At 71.0% G+C, this 24,979-nt stretch overlaps 9 protein-coding genes across 9 annotated transcripts; 2 read left to right on the top strand and 7 right to left on the bottom strand.

The window, feature by feature from the left end:
- Positions 1–4,417: 4,417 nt before the first annotated feature.
- On the bottom strand, positions 4,418–7,135 carry AURANDRAFT_71710 (hypothetical protein; the record flags this gene model as incomplete). Its single annotated transcript, XM_009039025.1, has 3 exons — positions 4,418–5,366; positions 5,495–5,880; positions 6,021–7,135. Coding segments are annotated over 3 exons (2,450 nt in total), but the record flags the coding sequence as incomplete, so codon positions are not given.
- A 660-nt stretch (positions 7,136–7,795) lies between these two features.
- Positions 7,796–8,703, bottom strand: AURANDRAFT_64475 (hypothetical protein; the record flags this gene model as incomplete). Its single annotated transcript, XM_009039024.1, has 2 exons — positions 7,796–7,922; positions 8,168–8,703. The coding sequence occupies 2 exons, from the start codon at positions 8,701–8,703 to the stop codon at positions 7,796–7,798; spliced, it is 663 nt and encodes a 220-aa protein (XP_009037272.1).
- A 2,201-nt stretch (positions 8,704–10,904) lies between these two features.
- Positions 10,905–11,432, bottom strand: AURANDRAFT_7323 (hypothetical protein; the record flags this gene model as incomplete). The annotated part of the gene is made up of 1 exon (XM_009038950.1): positions 10,905–11,432. A coding segment is annotated over one exon (528 nt), but the record flags the coding sequence as incomplete, so codon positions are not given.
- A 2,058-nt stretch (positions 11,433–13,490) lies between these two features.
- AURANDRAFT_26821 (hypothetical protein) lies at positions 13,491–13,697 on the top strand (the record flags this gene model as incomplete). The annotated part of the gene is made up of 1 exon (XM_009039153.1): positions 13,491–13,697. A coding segment is annotated over one exon (207 nt), but the record flags the coding sequence as incomplete, so codon positions are not given.
- A 2,822-nt stretch (positions 13,698–16,519) lies between these two features.
- AURANDRAFT_64472 (hypothetical protein) lies at positions 16,520–18,369 on the bottom strand (the record flags this gene model as incomplete). The annotated part of the gene is made up of 2 exons (XM_009039023.1): positions 16,520–18,090; positions 18,345–18,369. 2 exons carry the CDS (start codon positions 18,367–18,369, stop codon positions 16,520–16,522), a joined length of 1,596 nt encoding a protein of 531 aa, XP_009037271.1.
- A 194-nt stretch (positions 18,370–18,563) lies between these two features.
- On the bottom strand, positions 18,564–20,078 carry AURANDRAFT_64471 (hypothetical protein; the record flags this gene model as incomplete). Its single annotated transcript, XM_009039022.1, has 1 exon — positions 18,564–20,078. One exon carries the CDS (start codon positions 20,076–20,078, stop codon positions 18,564–18,566), a length of 1,515 nt encoding a protein of 504 aa, XP_009037270.1.
- A 375-nt stretch (positions 20,079–20,453) lies between these two features.
- On the bottom strand, positions 20,454–21,059 carry AURANDRAFT_13634 (hypothetical protein; the record flags this gene model as incomplete). The annotated part of the gene is made up of 1 exon (XM_009039021.1): positions 20,454–21,059. A coding segment is annotated over one exon (606 nt), but the record flags the coding sequence as incomplete, so codon positions are not given.
- Positions 21,060–21,445: 386 nt separating this feature from the next.
- AURANDRAFT_64469 (hypothetical protein) lies at positions 21,446–23,710 on the top strand (the record flags this gene model as incomplete). Its single annotated transcript, XM_009039154.1, has 3 exons — positions 21,446–21,545; positions 21,603–22,936; positions 23,066–23,710. 3 exons carry the CDS (start codon positions 21,446–21,448, stop codon positions 23,708–23,710), a joined length of 2,079 nt encoding a protein of 692 aa, XP_009037402.1.
- On the bottom strand, positions 23,711–24,160 carry AURANDRAFT_26810 (hypothetical protein; the record flags this gene model as incomplete). Its single annotated transcript, XM_009039020.1, has 1 exon — positions 23,711–24,160. One exon carries the CDS (start codon positions 24,158–24,160, stop codon positions 23,711–23,713), a length of 450 nt encoding a protein of 149 aa, XP_009037268.1.
- Positions 24,161–24,979: the final 819 nt, after the last annotated feature.

The raw sequence follows: 24,979 nt of genomic DNA, 5'->3' as shown, positions 1-24,979 counted from the left end.
CTCCTCAGGGCGCTCGACGCCGCGGCGAACTTCTTCGCGCGCGACCACCGCCGCGGGCTCCGGAGGAGCGCGCCGTAGAAGAGCGCGTGGCGCACCTGGGCGGGAAAAGGGTGATTCAACGTCGCTTCAACGTGCGTGTTCCGCGCGCGCGCGTGCCGGAAAAATCATCCACGCTTCGAGACCGTTCCGAGAGATGATCGCTCGTCCAAAAGTCAGCCGAAACGAGTGGAAAACGGCCGAGAGATGAGCCTTTGAAGCTGGGCATGTCGCGCCCTTTTCCCGCCCTGGTGGCGGACCGTCAGCGCGCCGTGCACGAAGTCGTCCTGGGGCAGCGTGCTCGACGCGAAGCGCTGCTCCGCCGCGCTCGGCGCGACGCCGTTGAGGCGCAGCGCGCCGCCGACGTTTCCGCCCGCGTGGCCGCCGAGCACCGACAGGAGCGTCGACTTGCCCGCGCCGGACGGGCCGAGCACGGCCGCGCTCTGGCCGTGGTCGAAGCGCGCCGTGACGCCGTCGAGCAGCCGCGTCCCGTCGACGTCGTAGGTCAGCCCCCAGAGCGCGATCTCCACGGGCTCGAAGGTCGACTGGGGCGCGAGCGCCAGCGGCGCCTCCGTGTCGGCGAAGGAGCGGCGCATCGTCGGGCAGCCCCGCTCGAGGCGCGGGCAGCCCCCGGTGCTGTGGGCCTAGCTGGCGCTGTGTTGGCGTGGGCAGCCCCTGGTGCTGCGGGCCCCGCCCACGGGAATGCGACGGCGCGCCGAGAAAAGTGGGCCGAGAATCGATTGCATCACACAAGGGGCATCGGATTTTGCAGCTGTCGCTGAACAGCACTGGTCGGCAAATGTGCGCGCGCATTGACTGCTAGACGCGCGCTCAGCCTCATCGAATCCCCGCGCGCCGTCGCGAGCTTCGAGCCCCAGCGGACCAGCACCACTTCGCACCGTCGCAAAAAAAGCGGACGGGCGCGAACGCGAAACGACCGCCATGTCCTCGACGCGCCGCGCCGGCGACCGCGGCGACTCCAAGCGCGACAAGGAGGTCCCGAAGCAGGTCGACGACGTCGAGCAATGGACGTCCGTGGCCAACAAGCTCGACATCGACGACGCGACGGCGACGGCGACGGAGAAGGCGCTCCTGAGCGACGCGCTCGCGGCGGTGAAAAAACAAGCGGCCGAGCTCGACGAGACGCGCTGGCTCTACGAGGACATGCCCGCGACGCCCGAGGCCCTCGAGGCATCCGCGGGGCTGTGACGCGACGCCGCGCGTAATAAATAGATCACCCCACACGGCGCCTCGCCGCGGCCCGGCCCGCGCCGCCAGTCTCGGCGGAAACCCCATAGTTACCCCGGCGGCTCCTCGCGCTCGAAGGGGTCATGGTTCGCCAAGTCGCGCCAGATCGTCGATCCGCCGAGGACGTCGTCGAGGGCCGCGGCCGCCGCCGCGTGGCCCCGGAGCGCCGCGGCGCGCCAGCGCGCCGCGGCCTCGTCGTCGTCGCCGCGGTCCTCGGCCAGCGAGCCGAGGCGCGCGAGCGCGTTCGCGTGGCCCAGGCCCGCGGCGGCGGCGTAGAGCGGCTCCGGGTCGCCGCTCGCCGCGGCGCTCGCGAAGAGCACGTCCGGGTCCGTGGCGTCGGCGTCCGCCTCGGCGTGGAACCAGAACACGAGGGACGTCCGCGTCCCGTCGTCGACGTCCGCGACGCCGTGGAGCAGGACCGCGTCGTGGACGAGCGCGTCGCGGCCCGCGAAGACCGCGCGCCGCCGGCTGGACACGTGCGGGCCCGACTGGACGAAGTAGTGCCCGGAATGGGCGTCCGGCGCCAAGTCCACGACGGCCGTCGCCGCCGCGAAGGCGTCGAAGTGGGGCTTGAGCCGCGCGCGGTCCCGCGCGCCGTAGACGCGCAGAAACGCCGAGACCTCCGCGCCCGCGAAGCCCGCGCGCGCCGCGACGCCGCGGCCGGCGGCGAGCGCCCGGGCGCCGAGCGTCGGTTCCAGGACGACGTCGCGGTCGACGAGGAGCGCGTGGCGCTCCGGCAGGCCGTCGACGGAGTCCTCGTCGTCCGAGTAGTCGAGGTCCGGCGCGCGGCGGCGGAAGGCGTCGGCGTCGGCCTCCGAGAGCGCGCCGTTTACGTAGAAGCACCGCCTCGCGTGGCCGCTCGGCGTCGCGAGCGGCCCCGGCGCCAGCGGCCAGGTGCGCCGCAGACCCAGCAGCCGGAGCGCGTCGCGGGCCGGCCGGGAACCGGCCATCGCGAGCTCCGTGAGCCGCGCCGGCGCGACGTGCGCGTCGAGCGCGAGCGCGTCGTCGTCGTCGTCCTCGACGAAGCCCAGCCTTTCGAGCGCGACGCGCGCCGCCGTGTCGCAGCGGGGCCCGTCGCGCAGCGATGTCGCCCTCTGGTGCGGCGGCACGGCGCGCAGCGTCGTCGCCTCGGTCTCCACCTCGAGGTAGGCCACCAGGAGCTCCAGAGCGAGGGGCACGGCGCCCTTCAGCTGCTGGTTCTGTTCCACGCCGGGCTCGCAGGAGTCGCCGAGCCAGAGGTCGAAGCGGCCGTCCCGCTCGACGAGCGCGCCGGCCGCGAGCAGCGCGCCGTCGTCCGTCGCCCAGAGCGACCGCGCGCAGCGCTCGCCGGGCTCGAGGTTCTCGTCGTCGTCGACGAACCAAGCCGGGGCTTCGGCGATCTCCACGGCGGCGCGCCGGAGGGTTGGGCGTCTTTCGTGGTGCCGCCGGAGGCACGGCCGTCCTTGGTGGTGCCCGGGCAGCCAGAGCAGCGCGAGGCCGCGCATGCCGTAATTGCCACTAACCTTGATGGCTTTTGTGGGCTCTCTACCGTGCAGCGCTGGCCCGCCGCTCTGCGAATCGTGTTGCACCAAGTTGGTGCACCGCTGCGAGCGTTCTATAAGCTGTCTGCAGCTCGGCCACGCGAGTTCGACGGCTACCTCATCGCGTCACCATCGGGCCAAAGCACTGCATCATGACGAGACGGTGACGATGTTGACGCTTGCCGAAGCGCAGGTGTGGACGACGTGAGGTCGACTTTTCGGCGCCCACCATGAGCGGCATGGTCAAGCGATCGGCGGGGAAGCAGATGGGCCTCTTCCGCACGCTCGCGCGCGAGGAGCAGAAGAAGCTGCAGGCCCTCAAGGCCGGCGACGGCGACGCCAAGGCCATCGCCGAGAGCGAGAAGCGCCTGCGCCAATTGACCGAGAAGATGGCCAAGCTCGGCAACACGCCCGACGCCACGGCGGAAGAAGAAGCGGAGGCCAGTCAGCAGGCGCGGCGCGAGTCGCACGTCCGCCGCCAGGCCGAGGTCCACCTCAGCGACAACATGACCGAGGAGGAGCTCAAGGCCTGGCGCCAGCGCCGCGAGGACGAGAACGTCGCCGCGGGCGCGCCGAAGAACAGCCGAAAACTCGAGGAGACCATGGGTGCGTGCTCCGTGTGCTACGTGCCCACCTCCAAAAAGACGCTCACGGGCGTGACGACGAGCTACTTCTGCTCGCCCAAGTGCCAGCCTGTGTGCAAATCAAATCTTCAACCCGACTTCAATGTGAGCGTATGCGACCGTTTCGACGCGAGGCTTTCTGTTGTGCCTCGAGAACTCGCTGAGAGCAATCGATTCGTCCAAAAATCAGCCGAATCGACTTCGATTTGACCGAGCTAGAGAATTCTGAAGTTTGGCCCCGACGTCCCAGCTCACTGGTTGATTTCCACACAGGTGCCAGCGCGACGGCTGGAAGGGCCACCTCGAGCGCGTGCGCAAGGACGAGCTCGCCGAGCGGAAGCGGCGGGAGCTGGAGGAGGACATGCGGCGGGAGGACCTGGGCTGGGACAAGCAGACGATGGACAAGCTCGCCGACGAGGACGACCGCACGCCCGACGTCGACTTCTTGGGCACCGCGCGGGGCAAGTGCTACGACACGGGCTGCAGCGGCTACGTGCAGCAGCGCGGCGCGCCGCGGAACATCAAGCCGCGGACGGGCGCCGACGGCAACGTCGAGTGCGGCGTCTGGTCCTGGAACCGCGTCGACCACCTCGCGTGCCGCCGCTGCGGCGCGCCGTCGGGCGCGCACGAGGACTTGACGGAGGAGCTGAAGAAGCGCAACCGCCGCGCGACGGCCGGCGGCGGCGCCGCGACGAAGCGCAACGACGGCGGTAGGGACGCGCGGCTCTCGGGCAAGGCCCGCCACCGCGGCGGCCTCGCGAGCGGCTACTACTACGCGCACAAAACCGGCACGTCCAAGGACGCGCCGGCCTACGCGCCCAACAAGCTCGCGGGCGCGTCCGAGTCGGACACGGACGAGGACGAGGCCGTCACCTACGTCGGCGGGTCCAAGCAGGTCGCGAGCACGCCGGGCAAGGGCACGTCGGACTACTACTACGCGCACAAGCCCGAGAACCACGTCACCAAGGTCGACATGCCGCCCCAGAAGCTCGCGTAGGTTGTTTTTAGATCGACGGGCGGCGAAGAAGGGGCGGCGGGCCGGGGGACTTGGGCCGGCGGCGCCGGAGCTGGCTTCCGGCCTACTCCGGGTCCCAGTCCTCGAGGAAGTCCGCGTCGGGCTTGACGGCGCCGAAGCCGCCGATGGGCCCGCCCTTGGCCGGCAGCGCCTTGCGCGCCGCCGGCGAGTCGAGGGACGCGTCCCAGTCGTCGTCGACGAAGCCGTCGTCGGGCCGGACGCCGCCGAAGAGCGACGGCGCCTTCGGCTTCGAATCCTCCGCCTTGTCCTTCTTCTTCTTCTTGGACTCCTTCTCCTTGTCGGCGACCTTCTTCTTCGCGGCCTTGGCGCTGTCGCGGCGCGCGTCCGCGAGCGCCTTGATGCGGTTGAGCCGCTCGCGCTCCGCGAGCAGGTCGTCCTCGACGTTCTCGTCGTCCGAGTCGTCGACGCGCTTCTCGGGCTTGGCCCGCGACCGCTTCGAGGGCTTGCGGCTCCCGCCCTCCTCGAGGCGCTTCGCGAGCGCCGACTTGGGCTTGGACTTGCGCGGCTTCGAGCCGTCGCCCCACTGGATGTCGAGCTCGTCGCCGCCGGCCGCGCGCCGCGCGATCTTCGCCGCGGGCAGGTCGCGCTTCTTCGGCGCCTCGGCGGGCGGCGCCGACGCCGCCGGCGGCGTCTTGAGGGCGTTCTTCCCCGCCGCGGCGACGAGGGGCGTCTCCGGCTCCGGCTTCTTGCGGCGCCGGGCCGCCGCGTCGTCGTCGAGGAACGACGGGGCCGCGCCGCGCGCGCGGCGCCGCGCGGCCGTGTCGTCGAGGGCCTCGGCCCCGAGGTCGATCTCGTCGTCGAACTGGGGCGAGTCGTCGCCGGAGCGGCGCGCCAGCGGCTCGGGCTTCTTCGGCGACCGCTGCTTGAGCGCGCGGACGTGCGCCGGCGGCACGCCGCGCTCGCCTGGGCAGCAAAAGAGAGATTCAACGTCGCTGCAACGTGAGTGTTCCGCGCGCGCGCGTTCCGGAAAAAGCATCAACGCTTCGAGACCGTTCCGAGAGACGATCGCTCGTCCAAGAATTAGCCGAAACGAGTGGAAAACGGCCGAGATAGGAGCCTTTGAAGTTGGGAATTTCGCTCTCTTTTGCTGCCCTGGCGCTCGCGGTCGCCGTCGTCGTAGTCGACGTCGTAGGTGCCGTCGGCGCCGCCGCAGCGCACGGTCCCCGGGTAGGTCGCGTCGCCGCCGCGGCAGCGCGCGAGCACCTTGTCGCCCGCGCGGTGGCGGTCGCCGTCGCGGAATGCGAGCGCCGACCCGGGCACGCGGCCCTCGCGGTCGCCGCCGCGGTCGTAGTCGACGTCGTAGCGCTCGCCCGGGCGCACGCGCACGACGACGCCCTCGCGGCTCGGCTCGCCGCGGGACCCCTGGACGACGACGGCGTCGCCGCAGCGGAACGCGGACTCGTCCTCGTCCTCCCACCTGGGCAGGAAACGGGCGATGCTCTCACGCGAGCGTTTCGCGCGCGCGCGTTTCATAAAAAAGCATCCAAGAACGCTCCAAGGGATGATCGCTCGTCCAAACATCAGCCGAAACGAGCGGCCGAGCAAGGAGCCTTCGACGTTGGGAAACCCTGTTCCCGCGCCGCCTCCCGCTGGTCGTCGTCGCGGCGCCGCGCGGCGCGCTCCCGCGCGGCCTTCTGGGCGGCCGTCTCGCGCGGGGGTTGGGCCGGCGACGTCGGCGCCGAGGCGTCGCGCGGCGCGGGCTCGGGGTCCGCGTTCTCGCCGTAGTACTCGGGCGCGTGGCGCGCGCCGCGGCCGCGCGGCGCGTCGTCGCGCTCCGGGGGCACGAAGTCGAAGGCGGCGCGCATCGGGGCCGGCTTCTCCGGCGACGGCGACGCGGGGCCGTCGTTGAGGATGTCGTCCATCTCGTCGGCGAGCTGGCTGAAGTCGGGCTCGTCGGCGTCGCGCGGCGGGCTCGCGGGCGGCGGCGGCCGCGACCGGTCGGGCGACCGGGGGTGGTCGCGGCGGTCCCGGTCGTCCGGGCGCGGGTCGCGGCGGTCCCGGTCGTCGCGGCGCGGGTCGCGGTCGTCGCCGCGGCGGTCCCGGTCGTCGCGGCGGCGGCCGTCGCGGCGGTCGGGCGACGGGCCGCGGCGGTCGCCGCGGCGGCTCCCGTCGTAGCCGCGGTCGCGGTCGCGGTCGTCGTCGCGGCGCCGCGCGTCGGCGTCGCCGCGGTAGCGGTCGTGGTCGTCGTCGTAGCGGTCGCGCGGCGGCTCCCCGCGGCCGTCGTCGTAGAGCGAGCCGTACTCGTAGAGCGCGGGATCTTCCAACTTCTTCGGCGGCGCCTTCGCGGGCGCGGGCTTGGCCTTGGTCGCGCCCTGGGCGTCGGCGACGAGCTCCTTGAGGCCCGCGACCCAGTCGGCGTGCTCGCCCGTCGTCGCCGCGTGGAGCACGTAGGACCGCGACGGGTGCTCGACGACGAAGCACTTGGGGCCCGCCTCTCTTATTGCGGTGATGTCGCGGAGGAACATCCAGCCCCGGGGCTCGCGGTCGCGGTCGCTCTTGTAGTAGCAGAGCGCCATCTTCGCCGGCCCGCCGCTGCGCTTCGACCCGGGGTCCGGCGTGATGGCCTTGACCTTGAACCAGCGCCGCGTCTCCGACGACCCGAAGCCGAAGCCCTTGGACTTCTTGTCCTTGGTGAGCCAGCCCTCGAGGGTCGTCGGCGGGCCGGCGGTCATCGTGGGGGGGGGCGGGGGGCAGTCGGGGGACGAGCGGGGTGGGTGTGCACCGCCGCTTTACGGGCTGGGCAACGACTTCTCGGAGGCTGCCCCCGATGATGTGGAAGGTGGAAGGATGCAAGGCCAACACCTTGAGGTTTACGCTCGCTTTAATCGCTGTGGACATTTGTGGCTGTCGAGCGCATCCTACGCAACTGGGATATGGAGGCGCCGGGCGCGCCGACGAGCCCGCCGGCGTCGCCGACGCGCAAGTCGAAGTTCGACCTCGTCCACGAGAACAAGCTCTTCGCGAACAAGCACAAGGACACGCTCGCCTTCGCCGTCTTCGCCCTCAAGTTCAGCGGCTACTCCTTCCTCGCGCTCGGCGTCCTGCAGACATTGGCCAAGGCCGCCCCGGCCTGCCTCGACAGCGTCGCCTACGGCGTGTTCCTCCTCGACGCCGCGCGGCGCGTGAACAAGTTGTGCAAGCAGGAGAGCAAGAAGGCCGCGCAGGACCAGCTCGTCGACGCCGGGGCAGGACAAGAGAGCGAAATTCCAAACGTTTTCCACTCGTTTCGGCTGATTTTTGGACGAGCGATCATCTCTCGGAACGCTCTCGAAGCGTCGATGTTTTTTCCGGAACGCGCGCGCGCGGAACACTCACGTTGAAGCGACGTTGAATCACTCTTGTCCTGCCCAGGTCGACGCGTTGGACAGCGTCGCGCAGTGCCACGCGATCTTCGCCTGGGTGACGATCATGGCCGCGGGCGGCCTCTTCGCGGACGTGTCCGGCCTCAAGGCCTGGGGCCTGCGATGGGCCGAGGAGAATGATGTTGTGAACGCGGTGCTCGGCTACAACGAGTACTACTGGTACTCGTTCAAGGGCGTGGTCGCCGCGGGCGGCGCCGCGGGGCTGAAGTTCGGCGGCTACGACTACATGGTCGGCAAGGTCAAGTACTGGACCAAGGCCTCGAAGATCGGCGCGGAGATGGCGAACCACAAGTACGCGAAGCTCCTCGCGACGAAGCCCAAGGAGGAGTAAATTTTCCTTACGTGCGGTCGCCGAAGACCGCGGCGAACGCGGCTCCGTGCGCGCGCTTGAAGAGCCCGTGGGCGGCGTTGAGCGTCGTCGCGCGGCCCCACCAGCGGTCCTCGTGGACGGCGATGCGCCGGTCGTCGGCGAACGTGAGCACGATCGTGGACTCGAGCGCGAAGGACAGGGGCGCGCGGCGGAAGGCGTAGGTCGCGACCTGGCGGCAGCGCGCCTGCGCGGGCACGACGTCGCCGTCGCCCGCGCCGCCGACGGCGTCCTCGCTCAGCGCCTGGCCGCGGAAGAGCGGCGGGTGGTACGTCCACGGCTCGTGTTTCGCGTCGACGTCGAAGAGCCACCGGATCGCCTCGAAGCCCGCGACGATGCCGGCCCGCGGAATCGTCCCGCAGGGATCGTCGAAGACGGCGCCCTCGCCGTAGAGCGCGCGCAGCGCCGCGCCGTCGAAGCGGCCGCAGTGCGCGCGCTGGATGGTCGCGCAGATGGGCGCGGCCCAGGCCTCCATGTCCTGCGCGGAGGTCGTCGCGAAGCGCCGCAGCATGGATCGCATCGATGCGGTGTGGCCGGCTCCCACGACTGCGACTGGCACCACTACTGCAGCACGTACGACGGAACCGACTGGGTCTTCTACTTCGACGGGAGTGCTAGTTCAGACGCGCTGCGCAGGGCAGGACGCGGCCATGACGCAGACATGCGATTTGCCACGGCAGCATCCAGTCATGTTGACGCAAAGTTGCCCTTTTAATGCCGCGCCAGACGGCGCTGTCACGCGCGAAGAGGACCCCCAGATGCGCCCTAAGCACATGAGCCGAGCTTAGTGGCCGCCCGGCGGGGACCAGAAGGAGAAGACGACGACGAGGGCGTCGTGCGGGAGCGCGAGGTTCGACAGGATGCTCATGAGCGGGCGGCGGTGGCGCTCGACGTGTGCGTTCCAGCCGCCGTCGTGGATGATGTCGGCCATGTAGTCGTGGAGGGCTCCGTTCTCTGGCGTAATCTCGGCTCTACGCAAGACCGTGATGGCCGCGCCAGCGCGGAGCAGCATCAGGGCGACCTCGCGCTGACCTTTGAAGATGGCAAAACGCAGCGGGGTGAAGCCGTGTTGATTCCTCGCTTCCAGATTCGCGCCGGCGGCGATGAGGAGTCTGATGGCATCAACACGTCCACATTCAGACGCGGTGTGAAGAGCAGTTGTGCGATCGATCGCTTGATGGTTTGGGTCGGCGCCCGCATCCAAAAGAAGACGCACGCAGGCAGTGAAGCCTGGGCAAGCGGCGCGCTGGAGCGCGCTAACGCCGGTTGTTGTGGCAGGGAGGTTCGCATCTGCTCCTTCGGCCAAGAGTATTTCGCACATCCCCGCAAGCCCTTCGGACGTGGCGAGAAACAGCAAGGGGAAATGCCCGCGCGCTCCTGTGAGTTTGTTGCGGCAAGGCACCATCCTGTTCACGTCGGCGCCGCGGCGTATTGCATCGCGCAGCGCGGCTGCATCGTTTCCCTTTATCGCGCGCTTAGCTAAGTAAGCAAGTAGCCCTTCCCAATCCTCCATTCCCTGACCACGCGCTCTATCGACCGTGACTCAGAGCAGAGGCGCGGCTTCGCTGCGCAGCGGAAGGTCGCGGGCGGAGGCGCAGAGCGAGGCTCAGTACTGGACAAGAAGCTCTCCGCTCAAACCCATGCCGCGCTTCACCATTGGTTGCAGCCCCCGATGCATCGCGAAGCTTGAAATCTTCAATCTTGCGCCCCCAACATCCCCAACGTGCCGCCGCTTCAAGAGTCCTGAGCACCGAGCGCGCCGCGACGATGGCTGCGCTCCACGCGCTCCTCCTCGCGTTGGTTGCGCCCGTCGCCCGCGGCTGGACCGCGTCGCCGCGGCTCGCGCCGCGGCGCCTCTCGTTCCGGCTGCGCGCCGAGCCGCAGCTCCCCGGCGCGGCCGACATGCGCGAGATTAGCGACGAAGAGAAGACCGAAGGCATCCCGAACTACATGATCCGCACGTCCGGCACCGTCGTCCGCCTCGCGGAGGGCTCGGCGACGGCGGTGGCCGAGGACGGATTGCTCTTCGACGCGGACCGCGAGGTGAGCATCGTGACGTCGGACGTGATCGAGATGGTGCAGCAGCAGGGCGGCTCGGCCGAGAAGATCGACTACCTGGGCGAGAACATGCTCGTCGAGGGCATGCTCTTCGACGATTTCATGGCCAAGGACGTCTTCGAGGTCGCTCCCGCGGGCGCCGCGGACGAGGACGTCGTGACGCTCGAGATCGTCGAAGCCCGGTCGTCGCTGACGCTCGATCTCGGCCAACTCGGCCAAGACGAGGACAAGAAGCGAAGCATCGAGAGCATCACCTCGATCGCCCCCGGGTTCTCCGGCTGGACGGCGCGCGTCGTCGCGGCCGGGCGCGTGCGCGCGGGCTTCACCATCGCCAAGCGCGACCCTTCCCCGGCTTAATCGCACTGATTATGATGCCTCCGGATCCGGCGGCGGCTCCGGCGGCGAGGCGGCGCCGTCCTCCGCCGGCGGCGCCGGGAGCGCCGCGGCCGGCGCCGGGAGCGCCGCGGCCGGCGCCGGGAGCGCCGCGGCCTCCTCCTCCTCCGCCTCCTCCTCCTCGCCGTCCGTCTCCGCCTCGTCGTCCGACGGCGGCAGGTCCACGCCGTCGAGGTAGCCGCCGTCGTCGCCGCCGTCCGAGTCCGACGGCGGCAGGTCCATGCCGTCCATGTAACCCGCGTCCGGATCCGCCTTGCGCGCGCGAGCGTCCGCCTTGTCCGCCGCGCACTCCTCGAGGAACGCCGCCTCGGCGGCGGCGACGCCCGCGGCGTCGGCCGCGGCGCAATAGCGCTCGAGCGCCTCCGCGTTCAGGCGGAAGAACTCGTCGCCGTAGGAGAAGGGCTCGAGGAGCGCCTCCGCGTCCTCCCGGAGCCCCGCGATGGCGAGCGTCGCCGCGAGCGCCTCGGCCGTGTTCATCTTGAAGGGCCGCCCGTAGTTGACCGTGTTCGCCGCGACGAGGAACGGCAGCTTCCGCTGGTGCCGCGGTTTGCCGAGCGCGGCAAACGGGATCTCGTCCAAGCGGTTCCACGAGCAGTTGATGCCCGCGACGCCGCCGGCCTCGATGGTACCGCGGTCCGCCGGCGACACGACCGACGCCGCCTCGCTCGACAGCACGATGCCGTTGAAGGCCTTCTTCATGGGCTGCGTCCGCGCGAGGCCCAGCCGCACGAGCTTCGAGCCGCTGTCGCGCTTCGCGTCGTTCTGCCCGAACTCCCACATGCAGACGCGCGTCGCCAGCTTCGTCGCCGGCGCCGCGTCGTCGTCGCGGCGCGGGTCGCGGTGGTGGCGGCCGCGGCCCATGGCTGCTGCGGCGGCGTTCGGCACCAGCTCTCGCCCGATTGCTGCAACCAAGCCTCAACCACTGCAAGTTGTACAGCAAGTTGCCGCATATACCAAGTTCGCGGAACAATGCAGGCCCGCGCACTGGACCAGCATGCTTCAAAACACGCTGCTCTGCGATGCGTGCAAAACAGTGCTCAAACAAGCACGCATTGCCGCGGCTAAGCGCGCGCGTTCGTGCCTTCGCGGCGCGCGCGCGGCGCCGCACGGCGCGAGCATTTTAGCGACCAACTACACCGTACACCCCGTACCGAGCGGACTCGAAATAGGAGAATCTAGCGGCGTCGAGGCGTCTTTCTCTCTAACTTCAAGAATCGCTCACCTTGAAGCAATTACCATCCGCCGGTTCGACCTCTTCAAAATTCGCCTTTGCCGACCCGTAAGCCGGCGCCGTCGTCGACCCCGCCGCGCCGTCGACCCCGTGCCGCGGCCCGCGCGCTCGCCGTCCCGTGCACCGTCGCACAGCGGCAGCGCACAGCGGCGTCGCCGCGGCTTCACCCGCCGACGCGACCGCAACCGCACAGCGCAAACAGACCCTCGATGGCCGGCTTCAGCGGCCGCGGCGCGCGCCAGGCCCGCGGCTACAAGACGTCGTCCGACGACGGCTACAGCGGCCTCTTCCGGGACCGCGGCGCGCCGCGCGCGTCGGCGGCGAGCGGCCGCGCGTCCGTCGGGTCGCCCGACCGGGGCTCGCAGAGCGACGGCGGCTGGCGCCTGAGCGACCGGCTCTACGAGCTCAGCCTCGAGGCCGAGGAGGAGGAGAAGCGCGTGCGCGCCGAGCGCGCCGAGCGCCACGACGCCGTCCTCGAGGCGGAGCGCGCGCGCGACCGCTACAAGGCGCAGCTCGAGGAGGCGAGGGCGGAGGCGCGCGCGGCGTACGACGAGGTCGTCGCGGCCCGGGGCGCGGCGCGGGACCGCGAGGACGACTACGTCAAGGAGATCGTCGTGTTACGGCACGAGCTCGCCCTGGCGAAGGGCGACGGCGCACCGTCGCTCGTCGACTTCGCGAAGCGCGGCGACGAGTGCCGTTTGCGGGGCGCGCTGTCGCCCGGGACGACGGACGCCGACGGGCGCTACGACGCGCTACTCGGCGACTTGTTGCGCCACGCGGCGTCGTCGGGCGAAAAGGGGGCCTGCTCCCTGCTCCTGCGGCGCGGCGCGCTCCGCGGCGAGCTCGCGGCGAGCGGCGAAGACGGACGGACCGCGCTGCACCGCGCGGCGGGCGGCGGCTCCGCGGAGGTCGTCGAATTACTTTTGACGGCCGACGCCTGCGCGCCGGCGGGCGGCGACCAGGACCCGTTGGATGTGGCGGACGCGCGGGGCTTGACGGCGTTGATGGTCGCGGCGGTGTCGAAGGCGCCGGATTGCTGCCGCGCGCTGATGCGCGCGGGCGCGGACGCGGAACTCTACTGCGACGCGTCGTCCTCGGACTTTGGCGGCAAGCGCGCCGCGGACCTCTGCGGGGACGACGCTCCTACGTTAGATGCGCTGCGGTCGTCGGGCGAGCGCTTCTGGAACGCGTCGGCGGCCGGAAACCGCGCGTGGCGCCGCAAGGACTTCGAAGGCGCGCTGGCCCACTTCAGCCACGCCCTCGAATTATCGTCGCAGCTCAGCGGCGAGAACCCGGAGGACTCGGCGCCGTCGGGCGTCGACCTGGCGCGGCTCGAGTTGAACTGCGCCAAGGCCGCGTTAAGACTGGGCCGCGCGTCGGACGCGTTGGGCCGCGCGGACAGCGCGCTCTCGAAGCACCGCGCGGCGACGCGGGGCGGCGTCTACGCGAACGCCCTGGCCGTGCGGGCCGAGTGCCGCGAGAGCCTCTATGACTTCGAGGGCGCGGCGGCGGACTTCTCCGAACTCGAAAAGGGCGGCGCGGCGAAGCCGTCCGCGGACGACGCGCGCCAGTGGCGAGACCGCGCGCGGCGCGCGCGCGACCTCCAGCACGCGACGCACTACGGCGTGTTGGGCGTGTCGCCGCGGTCCGACGACGCGGACGTGCGGCGGGCCTACCGCAAGGCCTCCATGCGGTGGCACCCGGACCGCCAGAAGGACGGCGACGTCACGCGCGACGACCGCGCGCGCGCGGAGCGCCACTTCCGCCGCATCAACGAGGCCAAGGAGGTGCTGCTGGACTCCTACAAGCGCGCGGTCTACGACGTCGAGGCGCGGCGGCGCCTCATGGACGAGGACGACCGGCGCGCGGCCGACGACGCGTGGGCGCCCTGGCACGCGCCCAAGGTCGCCGCGCCGGAGAAGCCCGCGGACCCGAAACACCCCGGCCGGCGCTTCTCCACGGCCTTCGCGGTCGCGAACCCGCCGGCCGTCGCGGAGCCGCCGGACGGCGCGCGCGCGGCGTCGCCGCGGCCCGAGAGCCGCAAGAGCGGCTACGCGTCCGGCGGCGTCCGCGACGTCGAGAACGCGGCGAGCCCGCCGGCCAAAAGCCCTCCGGACGCGCCCGTGGAGCGCGAGTGGTCCGCGCGGCTCCAAAAGTACGAGGACGAGCTCCAGCGCCAGCGCGACGAGCTCGACCGCGCGCGCGCGGCGCGCGTGTCCGCGTCCGAGGAGCGCGACCGCCGCGACAAGCTCGCGGACCGCCTCGAGGCGGAAGTCGCCGCGGCCAAGGCGCGCGCGGAGAAGCGCGCGTCCGACGCGCGCCGCGCCGCGCCCGCGCCCGCGCCGCGGGGCGACGACGACGACCGCCGCTTCGGCCGCGAGACCAACGGCGACGAGGAGCTCCGGGGCGACGGCGACGGCCTCTTCGGCAAGGGACCCCGCGACGCCGACCCCGCGACGTCCGACGACGACGACGACGACGACGACCTGCCGTCCACCGCGGGCGCGGCGGGATTCTTCGCGCGCGACGCCGGCGGCGACCACCTCTTCGACGACGTTTTGGACGACGACGACGACGACATGGACGACGACGACGGCGACGACGACAACGGCGACGGCGGCGACGGCGGCGGCGCGCGGAAGGACTCCGAGGACCTCGTGGCCCAGCTGCGCGACGCGGCGGAGTGGTTCGACCAGCTCGACGCCGGCGGCGCGGGCGAGCTGAGCATGGCCCACTTCGACGCGCTGTGCGAGAAGCTCGGGCTCAAGGAGGTCCTGGGCGACGCGGAGATGAAGCGGCAGCGGTTCTTCGCGGACCCCGTGGGCGCGGGCGTGCTCCGCCGCGGCACGTTCCTCGGCTGGTTCGCGGCGCTCCTCGAGGGCAGCGACGCCGTCGCGCCGCCGCCGCCGCCCCGGGCCAAGGCCGCGGACGCGCCGCCGCCGCCGCCGCCGCCGACCTTCGCGTGAGCCTCGTTTCGTGATTTTTTCCGCTCTCGACTAAACCAAGGAGATCTACACAGCCTAGGCCGCGTCCTCGCGGCGCTTCGCCTTCCGTCGTTTCCGCGCGAGCTGGGACGGGTACTGCGCCGCGCCGCGCGTCGTGTGCGTCTCGAGGCGACTGGGGTCGCGCGCCTTGAGCGCGTTGTAGAGCTCGAGCGTCGCCCAGGCGTCGGCGGCGGAGTAGAGCCGGACCTCCTTGGAGAGCCAGGAGAAGCCGCGGGGCCGCCGCTTGTAGAAGCGGAAGCTCTTCTGGATCCGCGTGTTCTTGACGACGTGGCGCGGGTCGCGGTTGAAGCTCAGGGACGCCGCCGCCGCCGTGAGCGACGGCAGGTGGCCCGGCCGCCGGTCCGGCGCCGCGAGGTGCGCGACTTTTTGCACGTCGACGACGTTCGCCATCTTCACGCCCAGGTTCTCGCTCGACGGCGGGCCGAAGAAGACCTTGGTGATGGACTCGTCGGCGAGGAGGCGCCGCAGCTCGCGCCCGACGACGACGTGGCCCGGCACGTCGAGGAGCACGCGGTCGCCGTACGCGACCTGCACGAGGAGCGGCGGCGAGAAGTGCGTGCCCTCGGCGTCGAGCGCGACGACGCGCGGCTTCGCGTTCCAGAGCGCGCGCCACGACGCGTCGGACGCCAGGTCCACGGAGCCGCCGGCCTCGAGGAACGCGCTCTCGAGCTTCACGGGCTTGAGCCGCCGCCGCGGCGGCACGAGCGGCCGCCAGGCGTTGAAGACGCGCCGCGCCCAGGCCCGGCACACGGCGACGGCGCTCATGGGCGTTTCCGGATTGCGGGAATTTGCGGCACGGGGAAACTAAACGCGCATCAGCTGCGGCCGCTCAGTGCCTCGTACGACACCATCTCTCGCCACAAGATCAAGGGCTCTCTTGATGTTGTCTCGAACCGCGCACCTCGTACCTAGTTAGGCTAGTTCAAGTTGTGTCAAGCCTGCAAATCTTTCACCGCCGAAGAAGATTGCCTCGCTGCACCACTGGATGTTGCGCGGCCATGGCCATTCTCTTGGTTTGCGACAACATGCGTATCCTCGGGAGATATGACCGTGCGAAAAACGCCGGCACTCCTCCGAAACACTAGTCGTTTGTGCTTGGCCAATCGGTTGATTTTTTTTGGTTGCCAGTGGCCGAGCCCCAAAAGAGCGACACGGGCGTGAGCCGCTGCTTCGCAAAGACGCACCTATGCTTCAGCGGCACGGGCTCGAGCTTCACGTGCGTCGCGAAGACGCACCTCAGGCCTATGCCTCTTCTTCTCCGAGTCACTGTCGGTCCTTCACCCCGCCTTCACGTGCCACGCGAACACGCACAGGCAGTTGATGCTGTCGGGGAGCGAGTTGTTTTGCGCAGCACTTGGCGCCGCCGGCTGCACTGCCTTTTGAGACGCGACCAGCGGCATATTTGCCAGCGTGCTCATGAGCAGCGGTTCGCCACGCTTGAATACTAGCGTGGACATGTTTGGCAATGGGATGGCGCTGCGAAACACGGCTTAAGTTCGAGCCATCCGAAGCTTGCAATCAGACAGTCAATCACGGGCAAAGCCAGCATTGAGGGCAATTTGAAGTCAGAGGACCCAAAAGCAACACTGATCCTACTCGTCCACCTCGCGCCAGAAGATAAGCCTGACACATGACCGTACTTACTTGCGCGCGAAGAACTCGGAGACCTTGCGCTGCTGGGGCGGCGGCTTCGCGCTGACCGCGCCGCCGGACCCGGTGGACCGGGCCTGGCGCAGCGCGAAGACGGCGACGTGCAACGCGCGCGGCTCGCTCTCGATCGCGAGCGGGCGCTTGAACGCGTCGCGGGCGCGGTACACCGTCGGGGCGCCGCCGCGCTCGGCGACGATCCTCAGGACGCGCGCGGTGCGCGCGCTCTCGGACTCCTTGTCCGCGGCCGAGAGGGCGGCGGTCTCCGGCGAGGCGTGGACGAAGTCGTCGGCGAAGATGATGAGCGCGTCGTGGGAGCGCAGCGGTTCGGGCAGGGCCTCGGCGAAGGCGCGGAGGAGCCCGAGGAGGTTGCGGAGCCGGTGCGCGGGCCAGTGGTGGGGGATCGCGCGGGCCCACTCGGGCCGCTCCGCGCAGAAGAGCTTCTGGCCCCAGTGCATGGGGTCCAGGGCGCGGTCCCGCGTCAGCTTCTTGAGCAGCGTCGCGAAGGTCGCGTCGCGGTAGCATCTCCCGCGTTTCACGCGGCCGCGCCACGTCTCCAACGGCTCCGCGCGCGACAGGAGCGAATCGATGTAGTGGAGCGGCCGGCGCGCGCTCCGGTTGTCCGTGTCCTTGGGCAGCGCGTCGTTGTCGCTGACGGTCTTGTGCGACCAGACGTTCGCGAAATCCACCTTCGCGACGCGGCCGTCGGCGACGCGGGCGACGGTCTCCCGGGCGCCGCGGCAGGTGCAGGCGACGACGCCGAGCGCGCGGACCGGCGCGCCGCCGGCGACGACGAGCTCCAGCACGAGGGGCAGCGCCTGCCGGAAGTCCCGCCGCGCCGTCTTCTCGGAGACGTTCTCGCAGGTCTCGCGCGTGATCGCCTTGTCGGCGGCCGCGTTGCGCGCCTTCTTGGCGCGCGCCGCGAGCTTCGCGTTCGTCTTGCGCCGGAGGGCCACGACGTCGATGGCCTCGAGGACCGCGCGGGCCGAGACGTCGACGACGAGGACCTTGAAGACGGACGTCTCGTCCGCGCTCGCGAGTTCCCACTTGAGGGCTCCGGCGCGCCGGCGCGCGTCGACGAGCGCGGCAAAGGCGAAGCCGTCGCCAGCGCGCGGCGCCACGCAGGGCGACGCGTTGTGCGCCGCGAGCTCGTCGTCCCGATAGTACCCTCCGCTCCAGATCTGCCGTTTCGCGTTGTACCGCCACGAATCCGACGCGCGCCAGGCGACGACGCGGTAGCGCTCGTGGGGCGCCGGCCGCCAGCCCAGCGCGGCGTCCAACGCGTCCGCGGCGGCCGTCGCGTCGACGAGGTCGCCGGAGAGCGCCCGCGGCGGGACCACGAGCAGCCGGTCCCGGACGACGGCCAAATCGCCGCCGCAGCAGCCCTCCGGCAGGCGCCACTTCGCGTCGTCGCAGAGCGGCGCCCCACGCACCAGCTCGACCTGGCCGACGCGCACCGTGGCGCGCTGGCCGACGACGCCGTCGCGCGCCGGCCAGAGCACGAATTTATTGTTCTCCACGCCGTCGCACCCGACGCGCTGCTTGTCGACGGTGCGCTCCCAAGCTGCTACTTGCCGGGACACTGTCCAGTGGCCATTATGACCAAAGCAATTCTCCTTGCCGAGGACCAATTTGTTCAGCCGATAACCTCGCGTCTTTGGCGCGGACCCAAGCGCTAGCAGAGCGGCGTCGGCTTCGCTGCGTCCGAGGACGCTATGGTGCACGAGAATCTCCGAGCGCCGATAGAGCCGAATCGTCTTTTGATCTCCTGGATAGAGACCCAGGTTTTCTATGACGCGCGAGTCCAAGTAGCAGCACGATGCCGCCGGATCGTCTCGTTCATAGGTCGCTGGGAAGGCGTGGGCAAATTGAAACTCTAGGTGGACGAAGTCATCGCCGTCGTTTTCAAGTTGCAGCTCGATATGATGGCTGTGGTTGTAGGCCATAATGTTTAAAACATCGGAGACATGCTCTCAGCACGGTTTTGCCGCGCTTCAAGGTGTCTGTTTGAACTAAAGTTGCAGTGCAAATTCACGCCTAGTCCACGCGCCGCTTCGCGAGCGCGTTCTGGAGGAGGTTGGCCATGGCGCGGCGCGGCGACGTGAAGTCCGCCGATGCCGACTTGCGCTCGATGGCCGCGAGGAGCGACGCCTTGCCCTTGTTCTCGTCGCCGCGCTTCGCGCGGATCGCCGCGAAGACGTCCGGCTTCTGGCGGCGCGGCGGCGGCGCGGCGCGCGGCGGGGGCGCGGGCCGCGGCGCGGCGACGGCGGCCTCCTTCGCCGGCGGCTCCGGGAGCGCGTCGTCGTCGGCGCCGAACGGCAGGAGCGCGTCGTCGAGGTCCTCGGCGGGACCCGCGCCGCCAATTTCGAAGCCGTCGGCCCAGGCGCCCGCGGCGCCGTAGACCGCCGGCGCGCGCTTCGCCGGCGGCAGGGTCTCCTTGGCCATGCGCTCGAGCTTCCGCTCGAGGTCCGCGCGCCAGGACGCCTTTTCTGCGTCGTCGAAGGCCTCCGGCAGCGCCGCGTAGACCGCCCGCAGCTCCAGGAGCGACAGGCTCTGGACGTGGTAGCGGCTCCGCAGGTCCGCGATGTGGACCTTGGCGATGGCGCCCTTGGACGCGCGCGTGAGCCAGAGCGCGGGGTTGGCGAAGACGCGCTTCGCCGCGGCCTTGGGCAGCCGGCCCTCGAGCTGCGCGAGCGACGCGCCCGTCGAGGTCATGGCCGGCGGCACGAAGCCGCGCACGACGCGCAGCGCCGCCGCGTTCGCCGGGGCGTGGTCGCGCCGCCACGCGGCCGCGGCGCGCGCCTCCTCGGCCGCCTTCTCCGGGTGCACGCGCAGGAACGCGTCCCAGCGCTCCATCTCGCGCTCGTCCTCTAGGGACCCGTCGCCGCCCAGCAGCCGCGCCGCCGCCGCGCGCAGCTTCACCTTGGCCTCCTCGAAGCTCACGACCTCGTCGATCGCCGTCACGCCCGCGCGTTTGAGCTGGCTCTTGAGCAGGTCGTTGTGCGTCTTCAGCTTCTCGAGGGCCGCGACGTCGCGCGCCTCCGCGGGCTCGCACTCGTCGGCGGACGACGCGCGCGCGAGCGTCGCGATCTGCTTCTTCTGCTCCTCGATGAGCGTCGCCTGCTCGCGCCGCGCCTGCTCGATGAGCGACTGGACCTGCTTGCGCGTGACGCGCCGGGCCACGGGGTGCATCCAGCCGCCCTCGGGCGACGGCGGCGCGGCGAAGGCCGGCGCCGCGGCCGGCGGCGCTTCGGCCGGCGGCGGCGAGGCCGGCGCCGGCGCGGCCGGCGGCGGCGCGGCCGCCTCCGCCGGAAGCTCGTCCGCGGACGACGACCGCTTGGCTCGGCGCCTCTTCTTCCGGGGCGCCTGGCCCGACGCCGCGTCCTCCGGCGCGGGCGGGAGCTCCTCCGCCGGCGCCGCGACGCGCGGGGCGGCGTCCTCCGCCGGCGTTGCAGCGACGGGCGCCGCCTCGCCCGCCGTCCGGCGCGTCCAGGCGACGACGACGACGACGGCGGCGAGCGCCGCGGCAAGCTCCCGCGGGTGCCGGAGCATGAAGCCGAGGCAGAGATCCACGTAGAGCTCGAGGCCGCTGCGCCGCGGGACGCCCTCCATAACGCTCTCGATGATAGCAGCCCCAAAGGCGGCGACGACTTCAAGAATCGCGATGTTTAATTCCCCGGCGGCGTCGGCGCGCCCTCAGCACTCGAGGACCTCGACGGAGTCCTCCTTGGACATGGCCTTCTTCGTCGCCGCGGGCGTCGGCGGCGCGGAGTCGTTCTTGATGTCGCGCGCGCTCATGTTCTTCGTGATGAGGAGCTGGCGCTTGCGCTCGATCTCCTCCTGGGCCTGGGCCTCCTCCGGCAGGCGGATCGCGGCGATGGCCTCGGGCGCGAGCACGTAGTACAACCCCCCCTCGGCGTCCGTGTGGCGCTCCATGACCATGAGCTGCGCGTTGCCCGGGTTGTACGTCTCCTCGAAGGCCTCGACGGACCAGTGGTACCACCGCATGAGAATCAGCCGCGCGGTCAACCCGTGGGTCACCAACAGCAGCGTCGTGTCCGGCGTGATCAGGCCGAACTCCATCTCGCGGTAGAGTGTCTCGAGCCACGTGGACACGCGGTCGTAGACGTCCGCGCCGCTCTCGCCGTTCGGGAACCGGTAGAAGAAGCGGCCGAACTCGTTGCGGCTGACCTTGCACTCGCGCATCTTCTGCGGGTCCTGGAAGTTGCCAAAGTCCTGCTCGCGGATGCGCGGCTCCTGGCGCCGCCCGACGATGCGCGACTCGGGGACGCCCGCGGCGGTGATGAGATGCTCGACCGTCTCCTGGCACCGCGCGTAGGGCGACGAGTAGATGAAGACGGGCCCCGCCGCGGCGTCGCCGTCCAAGATTTTTTTGAAGGACCGGCCGGCGGCCTGGGCCTGGTCGCGGCCCTTGTCCGTGAGCGACACCTTCCAGTCGGGCGTGTGCGTGTAGACCGTCTCGTCGACGTTGCCCGCGGACTGGCCATGTCTCACGAGGATGATGCGCCGCGGCCGCCGCGGCTGGCGCCGCGCGGGGGCCGGCGGCGGGCTTTCGGCGATGGGGGCCGCCGGCTGGACCTTGCCGAGGCCGCCGTTCTGGTGCTCCATGTGCGCGCCGCCGGGCGCGTGCTCCCGGGGCGACGGGCGGCCCATGAGCGTCTGCCGCATGGCCCGGATCATCGTGCGCTCGGCGTCGAGAGCTCCCGGTGCTCCGCGACCGGGTCGCGACGGCACGCGCCGGCGTCCGCGGCGGTGGTGGTCTTGTCGACGACGCTGCCGCTGCCGCTGGCGCGGAGGTTACAAGCTCAGGTCGGAGTTTCCCATATAGAAGTCCAGCTTTGAGCTTTGCCCGCACCATCATCGTCGGCGGAGAGACACCTCGTCGAGGAACGGGACCGATGGAGCGGCCCGCGGCGGAGCGCGTGCGGCCGCGGCCCCGGCCGCTGGAGCCCATGGCGAAGACGGCCATGACGCGGCGCAAATCCATGCGCATGCACAGTCCGCGCGCGGCGTCTGCCCCGCGCTGGCGAAGCGTTCCATGTGTCCGTTCCGTAGGCCGGTTCACGAAGGGCGTCGTCGAGCCGAGCGACCTGAAGATGGTCTTCGACGCCTTCGCCGCGGCGCCCGGGGGCCAGATGGACCTGGCGACGTTCCGGGGGCTGCTCGGCGACCTGGGGCTGGGCATGACGGACCACGAGGTCAACAACCTCTTCACGCAGCTCGGCGAGGACCTGGCGCTGGCGACGGGCGCGCGGTCCCTCGTCTCCGTCGACGACAGCGCGCTGCCGCGCGCGGCGTCGTCGTCGTCCCTCGGGATGCTGTCGCCGCCTACGAGCCCGAAGACGCCACCGAGCGGCGGATCCGCGGGGCCGGACTCGCCGCGGCGGCGCCGGAGCTTCGCCGACGCCCAGAAGGGCCTGCGGCGCGGCGCCGACGGCGACGCGCGCGTCAACGTCGACATGTTCATGGCGGGCATCCGGCGCCACCACTTCCTCCGGCGCATCGTCTCGCACTACACGTTCACGGAGCCGACGACGTGGGCCGTGCCCCGGGGCTACGACTACAACCGGTCGACGACGGAGAACTACGCCGCGCCCCTCGACGCGGGCTTCGTCGGCGAGCTCGTGGACATCCGCGCGCGGCTCGACGCGGACTACCACGGCAACTACGGCCACGCGCGGCAGCTCTGGCAGGACGCGGCCGCGCACGCGGTGGGCCTGCCCGCGGGCCTCGACCTCAATGCGCGCTGCGCGCCGAAGATCGACCGGTCGTCGCCCAAGTCGGCGAGCAGCTCGCCGAAGCACGGCGAGTGCGCGGCGCCGAACCAGCACCCGTGGCTCGTCTTCACGTGCGGCGCGATGGGCGCGGGCAAGGGCTGGGTCATGAACTGGATGTCGACGCTCGACATCTTACCGTTGCGGTCCATCGTCCACATCGACCCGGACCGCTTCAAGCAGATGATGCCCGAGTGGGCCGGCCACGTGCGCCGCGACGCCGCGTCCGCGGGGACCCGGTGCCACAAGGAGAGCGGCCTCCTCGCGGAGCTCGCCCAGGAGCTGGCCATGCGCCACCGCCTCCACGTCTGGGTCGACGGGTCCCTGCGGGACCACGGCTGGTACGAGCGCGAGTTCGACGAGCTCCGCGCGAAGCACCCGACGTACAAGATCGCGCTCTTCTACGTCCACGCGAAGGAGGCGACGGTCCGCGCGCGCGTCAAGACGCGCGCGGCGCGCGTCGGCGAGCGGCACGTGCCCGAGCAGTCCCTCGCCGACTCCATCGCCGCGCCGCCCCACGTGCTGCGGGCGCTGACGCCCAAGGTCGACTTCAGGGCAGCAAAAGAGTGCGAAATTCCCAACTTCAAAGGCTCCTATCTCGGCCGGTTTCCACTCGTTTCGGCTGATTTTTGGACGAGCGATCGTCTCTCGGAACGGCCTCGAAGCGTGGATGCTTTTTCCGGAACGCGCGCGCGCGGAAAACTCACGTTGAAGCGACGTTGAATCACCCTCTTGCCGCCCAAGGTCGACTTCGTCGCGCGCATCGACAACGACGGCGACGCGCCGATTTTGGAGGCCTTCGAGTCCGTGGACACGACGGGCTCCTGGAAGGTCGTCGCCCACATGTTCGGCGGCACCTACGGCATCCCCGCGCCGTCCGTGCCGCCGTCGCCGCGCGCGGCGGGCCGCACGCCGCCGGGCTCGCCGGGGAGCCCGCGGACGTCGCCAGGCGACCGCCGGCCCGCGCGGCCCCGGCCCGTCTTCAACAACCCCTTCGCGTCGTCCACGGGCGCCGACAGGTCGCCCCTCCACCGCGTCGCCTGCCCCGAGCCGCCGCCGTCGCCGGACCTCCGGCGGAAGACGGAGGACGCGGAGCGCCGCGGCACGCCGAAAGTGAAGGGCAGCGTCGCCATGGACGTCTACGCCAACGGCAGCCGCACGTCGACGGCCCTCGTCCTCGACGGGTCCCGCGAGGAGAAGCCGCCCCAGAACTACGTCGCGTCCGTCGCCGAGGCCGAGCGCTTGAAGGGCCGCGTGGCCGAGCTCCAGACGGCCGTCGCCGCGCGCGACGCGAAGATCGCCGACCTCGAGGCCGAGGTCGCGGGACTGCGGCGCCGCGAGGCCGAGGCGATGAAGGACGCCCCCGCGGGCCGCTGCGCCCAGCAGTAATTACGTCGCGAAGGTGAGCGCGACCGCGCGGCACTCGCCCGTGCCGAACCAGCCCCGCGCGTCGTCCGGCAGGTCCAGCACCGCGTTGAAGAGGGCGAGGAGGAAGCCCGAGTGGGCGGCGACGGCGACGCGCGTCTCCGGCCGCTGCCCGAGCCAGGCCACGAAGCGCGCGGCGCGCTTGCAGATCGCGCGCTTGCCCTCGCGCTTCTCCGGGTGCCAGAGCGGGTCCTCCTCGCTCTCGAGCTGCGCGTAGTCGACGCGGCTCTTGTAGGGCTCGCCCTCGAGGTTGTCGTAGGGCGGGAAGTACTTCTCCAGCGCCGTCCTCGAGAGCCGCTTGTCGCACGTGTGCCTGCCGCCGGTCTCGTGGCAGTCCTCGTGCGCCACGACGGGGATCTTCGCGATCCAGATGTGGTCCAGCGCGTACAAGGCCGTCTGCGTCGCCCGGCGCATGGGCGACGTGACGATCAAGTCCAGGGGCTCCTCGAGCCGCGCGAAGCGCGGCCGGAGCGCTTCCGCCTGCTTCCGACCCACCTCCGTGAGCTCCGCGTCGACGTAGCCAAAGTCCGGGTCGTTGTCCACCGTGTAGGGCTCGCCGGCCTTCTTCGCGGCGCGCCAGTCGCGCTGCGCGACGTTGTGGCGGCCCTCGCCGTGGCGGATGAAGAACACGAGCTTCTCCGCCGGCGCCGGCGCGTAGTCGTCGGCGACCAGGCGACCCCGCGCGGTCGCTCCGAGCGTTCCCAGCAGCTTTTGCAGGTCGCGCTGCGCCGACGACACCTCCGCGGCCTCGTGCGCCTCGACCTTCGGCGGCGGCGGCGCGTCGCGGTCCATGACGTCGAACATGCTCAGCGCCTCCTGCTTCCCGATGCCAAGGTCCTCCTCGTGCTCGCCGTTCAAGAGCTGGCGGCTGAACATGTCTGCTTGGGGCTGCAGCGCTTCGCGGCGGCGCGCGCACACGATGAGCGGCGCGACGACGCCCTTGGCGCGCCCTTGGCGCACAGGAGAGTCGATGCACTGCTCGATGCACCGCTCGCCGATCCGCCACAACGGAGCCGGCGCGACCCGTCGTGCTCGGCCTCGTGCGCGGCGTCCTCCTCGGCGCCGTCGTCGGGCTCTCGCTCCGGCCCGGTACCGGCGCGGGGCCTGGCTCTTCACGTACCCGGAGGACGCGCCGCGGAGCGACGTGTAATCGTCCGGAGATGGTCCTGTCCTCGCCGGCGCTCGCGAATGCTTTGAGGGACGGGGATTTACGAGGCGTAGAAGTCGCCCTCG

Source organism: Aureococcus anophagefferens (assembly GCF_000186865.1).
Source record: "Aureococcus anophagefferens unplaced genomic scaffold AURANscaffold_10, whole genome shotgun sequence".
In the NCBI taxonomy this organism is placed as follows: Eukaryota; class Pelagophyceae; order Pelagomonadales; family Pelagomonadaceae; genus Aureococcus; species Aureococcus anophagefferens.
The sequence above is the reverse complement of the archived record's forward strand: the minus strand, read 5'-3'. Positions and strand labels throughout refer to the sequence as shown.